The sequence below is a fragment of the Eptesicus fuscus genome, chromosome 14 (assembly GCF_027574615.1).
Source record: "Eptesicus fuscus isolate TK198812 chromosome 14, DD_ASM_mEF_20220401, whole genome shotgun sequence".
Taxonomy (NCBI): Eukaryota; Metazoa; Chordata; class Mammalia; order Chiroptera; family Vespertilionidae; genus Eptesicus; species Eptesicus fuscus.
Window position 1 is genome coordinate 17,096,536 of NC_072486.1, and position 13,213 is coordinate 17,109,748.

The 13,213-nt window shown below is 37.6% G+C and overlaps 1 protein-coding gene across 3 annotated transcripts in view; it reads left to right on the plus strand.

Moving 5' to 3' along the window:
- SNX13 (sorting nexin 13) overlaps positions 1–13,213 on the plus strand; it is a 103,335-nt gene that overhangs the window by 60,016 nt on the left and 30,106 nt on the right. For all 3 annotated transcript variants that reach the window (XM_054725902.1, XM_054725903.1, XM_028156098.2), the window contains 4 exons: positions 1,092–1,285; positions 5,326–5,430; positions 7,443–7,575; positions 12,537–12,574. In XM_054725902.1, the coding sequence (XP_054581877.1) occupies positions 1,092–1,285; positions 5,326–5,430; positions 7,443–7,575; positions 12,537–12,574 (470 nt within the window). The remainder of the gene's footprint in view (positions 1–1,091; positions 1,286–5,325; positions 5,431–7,442; positions 7,576–12,536; positions 12,575–13,213) is intronic.

Sequence of the window (13,213 nt, forward strand, 5' to 3'; positions counted from 1 at the left end):
ACTATTACTAAATTTTAAGTACTCAGTATTAAGCATGCCAAATCTGTCTCACCTCTTCCTCTTATTCTCTGAAATGTTCATTTTTTTCACTGGAAAACATAGAGGCAGAGATTTATTTTGTTTTAAAGAAACAAATGTTATTATAACTCTGATGTGCATTTGCTTTTAAAATAAACCTTGGAAGAGTCTACTATGAATTTAAATTATTTGAAGAAGAGTATTTTATGAGGAGTATGTACGTGGCATATATAACTTGTTTGTATCATTTTTGTGTGTGAATGGGGTGGGAATTTTATTACAATTACATCATAATTCCTTTTATTTCGAGAACATTTTTAGCACAACTTCCTGATTCTTGATTTTCATGATAAAAAATATAGATACATGATTTGTTAAAAAGTTTAATTTTTACTTTTAATATTTACATAAACATTAATACATATTATGATTATTAATAATGTTTATTGAGAACAAAAGCTGAATGCTAGCAAAATGGTTTATTTCTGATGAAACTTTGTGTAGCAATTTTATCCACTAGAGATTTTATTATGAAAAATAGATATTTAAAAAACTGTGCTTTTATTTATGTTTTCTACATAACTGGTCTTTTTTAGCTTAACTAATTCATGATATAACTATATTTTCACCTCAAACATTTTTTAAACCTTTTAAAATGCCCAAATTTTAAGTATTTGAAACTTTAATTCTTCTTATCTTATGACTAGTGGCCTGTTGCAGGAAGATTCCTGCAATAGGGCTTCCTACTGCGCTCTCCCCCACCCTGCCTGCTTCTCTTCCTTCTCTCCGCCCCGCCTGCTTCCTTTCCTTCTCCGCTGACTGCTTGCTTGCTTCTCAGCAGCTTCGCTCTCTTCTGCAGCGGCTTGGCTTCTTTCTATACTGTCTTGATATGCAAATTAACCGCCATCTTGGTTGGGTTAATTTGCATACTTGAGCTGATTGGCTGGTGGGCGTGGCTTAGGCGTAGCGAAGGTGCGATCAATTTGCATATTACTCTTTTATTAGGTAGGATACAGCTACATGCACCCAGAAATGTGTGACACTAATACCTATGTGTGGATTTTATTTGGTAGATTACATGCAGCAAACTGGAGGTCAAGCACATCTCTTCTTCTGGATGACAGTGGAAGGGTACCGGGTTACAGCCCAACAACAACTAGAAGTTTTATTAAGCCGTCAGAAAGATGGAAAACATCAAACCAACCAAACCAAAGGTCTTTTAAGAGCAGCTGCTGTTGGAATTTATGAACAGTATTTATCAGAAAAGGTGAGGATGTATTTTGGTTAATGTGTTCTTATCTTCTTTGGCAGTATCATTAATAATAATAATTTTTATAGCCCGAGCTGGTTTGGCTCAGTGGATAGAGAGTCGGCCTGCGTACTGAAGGGTCCCGGGTTTAATTCCACTCAAGGGAACATGCCCGGGTTTGGGCTTGATCCCTGCTGGGAGATGTGCAAGAGGCAGCCAATCAATGATTCCCTGTCATCATTGATGTTTTATCTCTCTCTCCCTCTTCCCTTCCTCTCTGAAATCAATAAAAATATATTTTAAAATAATAATAATAATAGTAATTTTTGTAGTACTTATAAATATCCATTACTTATGCTAGGCACAACTTGTTCACTAATATTGTCTCATTTAATCCTGATCACAGTCTTATTGTGTATATTATCATCATTTTGAAGGGAAGAAACTAATGTTTAGGAAATTGAATTAACTTGGCCAACATCATGAAAATACTAAATGATAAAGTCACACACACTTTAGATTCAAAGACACAATAGTTGAAAGTAAAGAATGAAAAAGGTAAATTATGCAAACAGTAACTAAAACAGAGCAGGAATGGCTATGCTAATAGATTTTAGTATAGACAATAGATTTTTAAGACAAAAATTGTTAATGAGAAAAGAGGAACATCCTATATAATAAAAGCCAAATATGTTAAGTGTCCGACCATCGTTCGACCAGTCACTATGATGCGCACTGACCACCGGGGCCAGACGCTTGACTGGTAGGTTAGCTTACTGCTGGGGTCTGGCTGATTGGGACTGGATGTAACAGGCCGGACATGCCCTGGAGCCCTCCTGCGGTTCCTCCCTGGCCCCGATAGTGCATCGCTGGGGTCCCTAGGCCTGGCCTGCCCCCTCTCTAAATCCGGGACCCCTTGGGAGATGTCGGAGAGCCAGTTTCGGCCCGATCCCACAGGCCAGGCCGAGGAACTCCAGGGCCTCTATCCTACCTAATAAAAGAGTAATATGTAAATTGACCATCACTCCAACACACAAGATGGCTGCCCCCATGTGGACACAAGATGGCCGCCGCAAGATGGCCAGCAGGGGAGGGCAGTTTGGAGGGACCAGGCCTGCAAGGAAGGGCAGTTGTGGGTGATCAGGCCAGCAGGGGATGGCAGTTGGGAGGGACCAGGCCTGCAAGGGAGGGCAGCTGGGTGCAATCAAGCCTGCAGGGGAGGGCATTTAGGGGTGACCAGGCCTTCAGGGGAGGGCAGTTAGGGGTGACTAGGCCTGCAGAGGAGGGCAGTTTGGGGCAATCAGGTTGGCAGGGAAGCAGTTAGGCATCAATCAGCTGGCAGGGGAGTGGTTAGGGGGTGATCAGGCTGGCAGGAAGAAGCGGTTAGGGGCATTCAGGAAGGCAGGCAGGCGAGCAGTTGGGAGCCAGCAGTCCTGGATTGTGAGAAGGATCCCAGATTGGAGTGGGTGCAGGCTGGGCTGAGGGACACACACCCCCGTGCACGAATTTCATGCACCGGCCTCTAGTATATATATAAAAGGCTAATATGCTAAGCCGACTAGTAGCTATGATATGCACTGAGCACCAGAGGGCAGATGCTCAACGCAGGAGCTGCTGAGCTGCAGTGACTTGGCAGTGGCGGTTCTTGGGTGAGAGGAGGGAGCCTGATTTCTCGCGGGGTTGCGCAATTCTACCTTTGCTGTGGGTTATGTTGTTGCTGGGGCATTGTCGGCCCCAAATCTGGTTTATTGCACACTTGCGTTTGCAAACAGCAACTTTGTAGAGTGCCCTCTTGCACTCTGGGACCCCTTGGGGGGGATATTAGAGAGCCGGTTTCGGCCCAATCCTCACAGGCCAGGCTGAGGGACCCCATCTGAAGGAGGTTGGTTCCAGGGTGTGTCTGGCCCATCTTACCCAGTCCTGCCCTACTGGCCATCTTTTAATTAATTTCCTTTCAATGTGCCCTAGATCACTAGTTTTATAATAAAAGGGTTAATTGATCAGGGTGATAAAACAATCAGAAACATAAAAACCCCCACATTCATGAAAAAAAACACCACAAAACAAACCTGACAGAATTGAAGAGAGAAATAGATAATTTAGCAATAATAGTTTAAGACTTCAGTACCCAGTCTCATTAATTGATAGAACAATAGGATAGAATTGTTAAATTGGTAAGAGAAATAAGTGTGATGTAGGCTTAAGATTAGAGCTGAAAGTCAAAGTGAATTTTACATTTGATTGTGCTGTTTTACCACTATGTAAAAGAAAAGGATTTTTTAAAGGCTTCAGGCAAATCAGAGAAGTCTTACTAAAAAGAGAAACACACAAAGTAAAAATATCCTATGGGTTCATGGAATAAAAAGGAACTTTTTAAATTAAATATAGATAATACCCTATTATATGTATAATCTTTTAAAATCATATTTATGTATATTAAGAATATACAATAATGAGCCTATAATATTTAAATATCTAATGCTTAAAAAGTAAAAATTGCTGTATCAGAGGACAGAAACATAAATACATTTTTATATATTTTTAATAATACTTGTATTAGTCCTATTAGTTACTAATTGCCATTGTTTACTAGTCCTGTTATTTTGTTTAAATAACCACATTTGTGTAATAGAAAAGTAAAGAATACAGATTAATAGATAATTTTGGAAAATAATCACTTTTGTGTTATTAAGGCAATAATAAATGTGTAAACTTATTTCTTCTGTATTACTTTTCTGAGTGGGCCAGTCTGGTAAGTTGTGACCTATAATAGCTCTCCAGAAGTGTTGGTCAACCTATACCAGGGAACCTTAATCCAATTCTGTGTACCAGAGTTTATAGGAAAAATTAAATAAATATAAAATGTTATTTTTAAATTTGCCTCTTATTATTTTCTAGAAACTGAGTTTAGTGAGCTTAGAGGGTAAATGAAAGGACAGAACCTAACATCATGTTCTTCTCTAATCTTTGTCACATACTCGGAGTTGTTTAGCTCTCCTATTCCTGTTTCAGAGGAAAACATACACACACACTACACCACACCCTCCTATACACAAACAACAGATAAGCACCCTTCTTCCCCCAAAAATGAAAACCACCATACAACCTGCTTGGATTTACTAACAATAATGTTGAATTAACAAGGGAGCATTATAAATTCTATAGCCCTTTTTCTACACATTTATACCCTGCTGTATACTTTTTCTTCTTTTATCCCTTTTCTTGATTTATTCATTCTGTTCCTTAGATACTTTATTGGATAGCATGGAGAAATTATTTAAACAATGCATTCTTTTGCTAGTTTTCTAAGAGTTAACATCCTGATCACTTGATCTCAGAAGCCTTCAGAACTAAAACTTCAAAGTTGACATCATAAAGATGACCATATTCCTAGATTTCAGAACTTTTTTCTTTCAGTAAAGTAATTTTTCACATTGAACATCAGATTTTGGAAGTTGTTGGAACAGATTAACTTTTCAGATAAATTTTCTCTCATATCACAGTGGAACTTTGCTTCAGTGTTATAAAACCAACTTTAGGATAAAGGTTGTCTCTTTTAAAGGACATTCAAAAGGATTGTTTCTATTGTTAAGTGGTAAGTAACAAATTATTATTTTGGCAGTTGTAGTAAATACACACCCAGGACTACTGAATGTTCAAAACAAACTCCTAATGAAAGTATTTCCTATGTTCCAGTTATTGTGTTTGTATGGTTTACATACCGTATTTTCTGGCGTATAAGACGACTTTTTAACCCAGGAAAATCTTCTATACGCCCAGTCGTCTTATACACCGGAAAATACAGTAAATTTCTTTTAAACCTTATAACAACTTTATGTAGTAGTATTTCCATTTTGCAGATTGAGTAAATGTTTGTCTACCAGGCTACTATATTACATGATGACAAGGAAATTCTAGCTCTTATATCAGCCTTCTAAACATCAAGTTATCATTTATAAACCAAGCATTTTCTGGCAGTTACTTTCAATAATATTAAGGTTTAAATTGCATTTAGGAATTCCAAAGATAATTATTACTGTAATTTTTCTATTTGTTAGGCATCTCCACGGGTTACTGTTGATGATTATTTGGTAGCAAAATTAGCAGATACTTTGAATCATGAAGATCCAACTCCTGAAATCTTTGATGACATTCAAAGAAAGGTATTATATACAACATTTATTATTAGATCTTTCTTGAAAAATATGTATATTTCCACATGCATATAGTTTGTTTTTAAAAAACTTATTGAAAATTGTAAAAAATTGCTTGGCTGGAGTGGCTCAGTTGATTGGAGTATCATCCCATGTACCTAAGTTGCCTGTTTGATCCCAGTTAGGGCATGTACCTGACTTGTAGGTTCAATCCGGGGTCGGGACATGCACTGAAGGCAGTCAATCCATGTTTTCTTTCTCACATCAATGTTTCTCTTTCTGTCTCTCCCTTCCTCTCTCTAAGTGACTCCTCAGGTGAGGATTTTTAAAAAAAGAAAGAGGAAACTAATGAGTTATGGTAATAATACTTCTCAATTACAAAAAGGTGGGCCACTCTGCTTGTTTTTGTATTTAACAAGTGAGGGAAATGCTTATTTCAGGCTATTTTATATTGGTTTGACTGCAGAGCCAGATATACAATCTTAGAATTTCTTGAATTGATGATGTAAATAAATAACATCACTCAAATTGATTTGAATGTGTTTGAGTCTTAGGGTGGACTTGTTTCTTAGAGAATACCACTTTCTAGAACATACTATCTAATAAAGAGGGAATATACTAATTGACTGTCACACACTCACAAAGATGGCAGAGCCCACAGCCAATAAGGAGGGAATATGCTAATTGACCGTCACGCCCTCAAAGATGGCAGCACCCACAGCCACAAGATGGCGCGCGGTCCCCTCAGCCCCGCCAGGGCACCTGCCTCCAGAGTCCCCCAGTCCCTTCAGCCCCCCAGCCACCCAGGGCCGGCCCAAGGTGCAGGCAACCCTTGGATGTCAGCTTCCCAGCCTCCCAGGGCCGCCCGAGACTCATGTAATCAGGGCCGGTCGAAGCTTGCGCTGCCGGCAGTGGCAGCAGCAGTGGTGTGATGGGGGCGTCACCTTGCCCTGATTGCCAGGTAAGGTCACTTCCTGCCCCTGAGGGCTCCTGGACTGTGAGAGGGGGCAGGCCAGGCTGAGGGATTCCCCCATCCAGTACATGAATTGTCATGCACCGGGCTTCTAGTCCTAATATATAAAAACCCTGGGTCGTAACAAACGGAGCCTGACCACCCGGAAGTCAGTGCTGGCCTCGCCCCCAAGCAAGTGGTAAGGGGCAATCAGGCAGGCAGGCAGAGGGGTTAGGGGTGATCAGGCAGGCAGACCAGTGGTTAGGGATGATCAGGTAGGCAGGCAAGTGGTTAGGGAAGATCAGATAGGCAGACGGCCCCTCATTGGGCTGGCCCCGCCCCCAAGAAAGCAGGGGCAATCAGGCAGGCTGGCAGAGTGGTTAGGGGTGATCAGGTAGGCAGACCAGCGGTTAGGGGCAATCAGGCAGAGTGGTTAGGCGCAATCAGGTGGGCAGATGGCCACTCGCAGGGCTGGCCCCGCCCCCCAGCAAAGAAAAAGGGAGGTCCAGGCCAGCCAAGCCATTGCATCCCAGCCTGTCACCTGCAGAAGGAGGCCACTGGTGGCTGGGGATGGGGGCAGCGCTGCACAGATGGCAAGCAGTGGCAGCGGCGGGGTTGGGGCCAGCTGCCTGCAGCCCAGGGAAGGAAAGCCCTGATAGGCCCTGATCTCAGGCTAGGCCTAGGGACCCTACCCGAGAGGTCCCGGATTGTGAGAGGGTGCAGGCTGGGCTGAGGGACCCGCCCTGAGTGCACGAATTTTAGAGCACTGGGCCTCTAGTCTTCTATTAGGAATTAGAAGACCAGATATCCTTCTGGACAACCTTCAGATGAAGCTAGGGCTGCAAGGGTAGAGCCCCTTGCATGAATTTCGTGCATCGGACCTCTAGTTATGTATAATCTGCTATCATGTGACATATGTTATAGTGAGACCCTTTTCAGTGCAATTTCAATACCGATAGACCAGAGGAATCATTAGTTGTGACAACTTCTTGTAAATATGGAGCCTGTGATTCATTACAGCAAGACCATTTTCTTTGTTAATGATTGAATATCTTCATTTATTCAATAGGTGTATGAACTGATGCTACGAGATGAAAGATTTTATCCTTCCTTCAGACAGAATGCACTTTATGTGCGCATGTTAGCTGAACTGGACATGTTAAAAGATCCTAGTTTCAGAGGATCAGATGATGGTGATGGAGGTATGTGGCACACATTGTACATTTATATGTGTATGCATTTCTATATATTCTTTGTTGTTGTTAATCTTTACCCAAGGATATGTTTCCATTGACTTTTAGAGAGAGTGGAAGGGATGGGGAGCGATATAGACAGGGAAACATTGATGTGAGTGAGACACATTGATTGCCTCCTGCATGTTCCCCAACCAGGACCAGTGATTGAGCATGCAACTGGGGTACATGCTCTTGACTGGAATCAAATCCCAGACCCTTCAGTCCACTGGCTGATGCTCTATCCACTGAGCCAAACTGGTTAGGGTTGTATTCCTATATATTCTACCAAATAAATGACCTTTCAGACAATATAAATTTTCTTGAAGTCCAAATATAAATTGTAATATATTTAAAAAGCTATAAATGAGTGACAATGTTTAGTTACCATACTAAATTAAAATGTTGAAAATATAACAATAGATTAAAATGTGTAACTAGAAGCCTTGAATTCTCTTTATATATATTATTGATTTTTTACAGAGAGGAAGGGAGAGAGATAGAGAGTTAGAAACATCAATGAGAGAGAAATATCAATCAGCTGCCTCCTGCACACTCCCTACTGGGTATGTGCCCACAACCAAGGTACATGCCCTTGACCGGAATCGAACCTGGGACCCTTGAGTCCTTAGGCCAACACTCTATCCACTGAGCCAAACTGGTTAGGGCTAGCCTTGAATTCTTAAATAATTTTTTTTTTTTTTTTTTTTTAGTTTTTTCATGCAAATACTTTTATGGTAAATAATACTTATGACTAAGATGTAACAGTAGGATTAGTGAGAAGATTAAATGAGAAATACAAGTAATGATTCTAGAGTATACCATAAACTATAAAACTTTATTTTAAAAAATACAGTTTTTTTCTCTCTAATTATACTGTTTTTCCAAATCCTGTACAGTACAAGCTAGAAAAGCTATAGCAGTCATTTATTTTTATAGTTTTTTCAAATTAGGTTACTATCAGCTTGGTACAGTTAGAAAAGCAGATTGTAAGAGTCAGAATATTTATATTTGTTCCTGTTCTGCTGCTTATTACCTGTGTTATGTTGGCTAAATTTCTTTAAGCCTCATTTTTCTAAATTGTGAGTCTGGATTAATAGTCTTCTCATAATAATTATCTTACCTCTGACTTATCATCAGATATAAATGGAATTAGGCATATGAAAATTATTTATAAACTAAAACACATGTCAATTTTTATTGGTAGTAAACAATCAGTTATTTACTAATAGCGGGAGAGGCAGCCCTTAGAGCACAAGGTTCCAGATTCTTAGGCCCAGTGTCTATCTCACTTGTGATCCAGTTCAGAAGTTCTTGCTAAATTCTGGTTAAATATCTAGGGTTTGATAAACTTCCTGGTATGTTCTAAGCAAATAAATAATGTAAATAAAAAGTAAATGGGAAAGATTTGACTAAGTAATAGTTTAAGAGAGTACTTTAATTATAACCCTTTACTTAAGAATAGGTTTATGAATTAGGACCATATGGTGTCCTATATTAGTGAGATTTTACTTTTCAAATAATCTAAGAAATCTATTTACAGATGTTTGCATTTGAGTTTTAATATCTTTTGTCTTAATTATTGATCTGATATCTTGGGTTTTTAATTTGCTACTCTTTCTTGTCTTATTTGTAAAATTAGAATAATATTTAACTGAATTTGATTGCATAATTAAGGAAGTTTTCTTTCTTTTTTTTAATCTTCACCCAAGGAATGAGGATATTTTCATTGATTTGGGTTTTTTTTAACCAGACAGAGTAAAGGGGCTTTGGGGGGAAGAGAGAGAGAAACATTGATATGAGAGAGACACATCGATTGGTTGCCTCCCACACACTCTCTGACCGGGGACGGGTATCAAACCTACAACCCAGTATGAACCCTTGACCAGGAATCAAACCCACGACCCTCTGAGGAGCAGCTGCCACTCTAACCACGGAGCCACGCTGGCTACAGCCAGAAAGTTTTTTTTTTTTAAGGAGTACTTCTATGGGAGCTGAATAGTAAAATTCAGTTTACCTCAAGTTTATTAGTTGATATATCTGTATTTAGTGTATGTTGGAAAAATCTTTTATAGAGCCACTGTGAAATGTGCAGTAGCAACTCTGCTTCCAGAGAGGATTGCTATAAGTATTTTAATTTTATGTGCTTTAGAAATTTCTTACCATTGTGACATGCATTTGTTATATTACTCAGAATGAAGGGAGATCACTTTTATCATAATTCTATCATTTAAAGTGATGATAGTAACAGTATATCCTATGGGAGTAGTTTTTGATGCTGTAGTATAAGAACTCTTCCAAGGTCATCTTGACTTTTAGCTTCCATATAGGTATTTTTTTTAGCCAGTCTATCTTCTTTTATGCAACTAACAGAAACAAAATGAGCCATTTCAAACTTCTTCAAACCTCATATTTACTTAAAACGTAAAGTATATTTTTAAAAAGTTTTACTGCAACTGGTTTTGATCTGAAGTAAGTGTACTTCTCTTATACATCAGTAATTGAGTAATCCCTTGCATTGGAATCATTGATTGTAGTTGGAATTGTATACATATGTATTTTTTGTCTTTCTAGATATTGCTTTTTAACATTCCGTGCCCTAATTAATGAGTTTTTATATATTTTATCACAAAGAAATTGCCTCTCCCTTTTCTTTAGAAATCATTTGAAAAAAGCATGTGTAATAGTGTATGTAATACAAAATATTATTAAAAATAGCTGTCAGACCCTGGCTGGTGTGGCTCAGTTGGTTGCAGGTTCAATTCCCGGTCAGGGCACATACCCAGATTTTGGGTTCCATCCCTGGTCCAGACTTGAACACAGTGGGATAACTGATTGATGTTTCTCACGTTAATGTTTCTTTTCTCTCTCCTTCCATCCTCTCTAAAATAAACATATCCTGGGCTGGGGATTTGAAAGAAAGAAAGAGAGAGAGAGAGAGAGAGAGAGAGAGAGAGAGAGAGAGAGAGGAGGGGAGGGGAGGGGAGGGGAGGGGAGGGGAGGGGAGGAAAGAAAATAAAATAAAATAAAATTAAAATAAAATTAAAATAAAATAAAATAAAATAAATAAAATAAAATAAAATAAAATAAAAGTTAGCTGTTAGGTGTATTGTCCTTGCCAGTGTTTAGGTTTTAGGCAATTACAACTTTTTCAAATAATAATGCTTATATTTTCTTGTCTTTATAAGATTATTTAATAAAAAATAGGCCTTCCCCAAATTTTTTGTTTCAAATTTATTTCCTGACTTCTAAATTTAAGTGTACTCACACTTGGTGTATATTATACATTCTGAAATTTTGGCCACTGTTCTCAAATTAATAGAAATTTGCTTTTAAGATCTCTTTAGAGATCCAAATTCATAATCTCTTAAGTGCTAGAAACCATATGTATTAACTTTAAACTGCAAGTGAATATTTCTTTACCATATATTTATTTGGTGACTTAATTTGCTATGATGTAGATAAAGCCTGAGGCAAAAGACATTAGCTGGTTAACTGCCACGCATCCAAAATGGAAACCATCCCCACACACCACGGTATTTTGAATTTAATTAAAAAACATCATCTGACTCTGGAGTTGAATAAAGGATGGCATTTTCTTCTTGCGAGGTGCTTGGTTCGATTATTTCTTCATCTCTGATGCCATTTATGGGGATTGAATTTTACTTGCACAATATGATATATTACAGCGATAAATTCAATAACAAAATAATTTTCAATTCTACGGAAATATCAACAAAAGCAAGTTCAAAATAAAAATAAACCATCAACACGAAAAGCCTCGAAAACACTAAATTTTGTTGATGTTCCAAAGTCGAAATCTGTAAAAACAATAATGAAGAATGCACATCCTGTTTACCATTTTAGGCCTGAAATTCATGTTAACACAAATTTCAGGTGTCACAATGAACAAAAGAAATCTCAAGTGTCGCAGTGTTTATCTCTCACGTGTCTGAGTGGCAGCCCTATAAATCGATATTGGAATTTCTTCCATATGTGCTGGAATATTTACGAATTTAAGTTACCGTAATTTTCTTTACAAACCCAGAGATGTCACTAACAAGTCTGATTTTAAAATTGGGTGACCAGAGTTGATACGCGAGGTTTGTGGCTATAGATGCGCGTGGTGTGTGGGGGGAAGGTTTGCCGCTTGCGTCTATAGATGCTTATGGTGTGCAAAGGGTTAATTTTCATAAAGTATAATTGACTTATTTTCTAACATTTTAAAAAATAATTTTGGTTGCTTTTTAATTAAGTGGCATTGCATATGGAGTTTTACATATATTTTGTCCTATTATTCACAGTGATTTAAAAATCTAGACTTACAATGTTTTTGAACCAAATCTACCAAGAATAAGTATAAAGATACATTAGAAATCAATCTGTTTTTCACACTAAAGAATAATTTTATTTGTAATAATTCTTAATCCAGTGAAACAGAAATAACAAAATACTTCTCACATATTGAACACGCAGTCTGCTGTATTTTCCTCATGTTTATATTGTATTAGACAACTTAATACTGCATTATGAGGATAAAATAATTTAATAGTTGCTCTCTCTATACATGAATGCCTGTGTGTGTGTAGGCAACTTAGGTACATACAGAGTGGGGCAGAAGTAGGTTTACAGTTGTGAATACACAAAACACAAGTTTATTTTTACATTATTATTAATTATTGTATTATCTTCAATATGAACAATAGTAAACCTATTTTTGCCCCACCAATATATATATATTCACTGAAATTCCTGGCTGGAGAAATCATGGGGCTTAAGGGAGCAGGTGTTTGGGAGTAGTGTATGACAGTTTTCTTTCTTCTGTTAGGTCTTGGCTTGGCTGACTTTCATTCTTGGTGTTTGAACCTTAGATAAAGCAGCTGTTTCAAAAGTCTTTTACTGTATACTAAGTTGAATTTTCTTTCCCACAGAATCTTTTAATGGGTCTCCTACAGGAAGCATAAATTTGGTATGTACTGTTAGGGGTACTTAATTATTAAGGTGGCTTGAAAATAATATGAGCTTTAAGATATGAAAATGAATAATATATTTAGAAGCCCCCATATCATCCGTTAGTGTTATAAGAAGTTGTGCTTTTAAAGAAATGTTAAACTTGGCTATAAGACATCTGTGAAATAGAATTTTAAAATGAAACTTATTTTCATTTAGTATTTTTAAATTACTGTGCTTAGTACAATGATAGTAAATTTGTGACATATAAATAATTTACATTGGAATTAGTTTTTCTTCTTTTGTATTTAGAAAAGAAATATAAAACTAGTTAGGATACCTGAAAACTTCTAGATATTTCTTAACGTCTACAGTATAATAAATTCAGGTGGTTGTACATTTTTTTAATTGTATAGAGTTTTATAGTGAATTGGGCAACTACTCTATGATTATAGGTTTAAGAATGACAGGTTTTTAGCATATAAGCTGTCATTGATGTTTTATGTTATAAGAGGTGAGCTGTGAAGTAATGAACATTTCAGTTTCTTTATAGTATTTCCGTTGAATAACTTATTTCATAAAATGCTAGTATGAAATATTAGTGTTCTCTAAAGTTTCAGTCCAGAGTTTGCAGGGTGTCCCAGGAGATTGTTTGCTT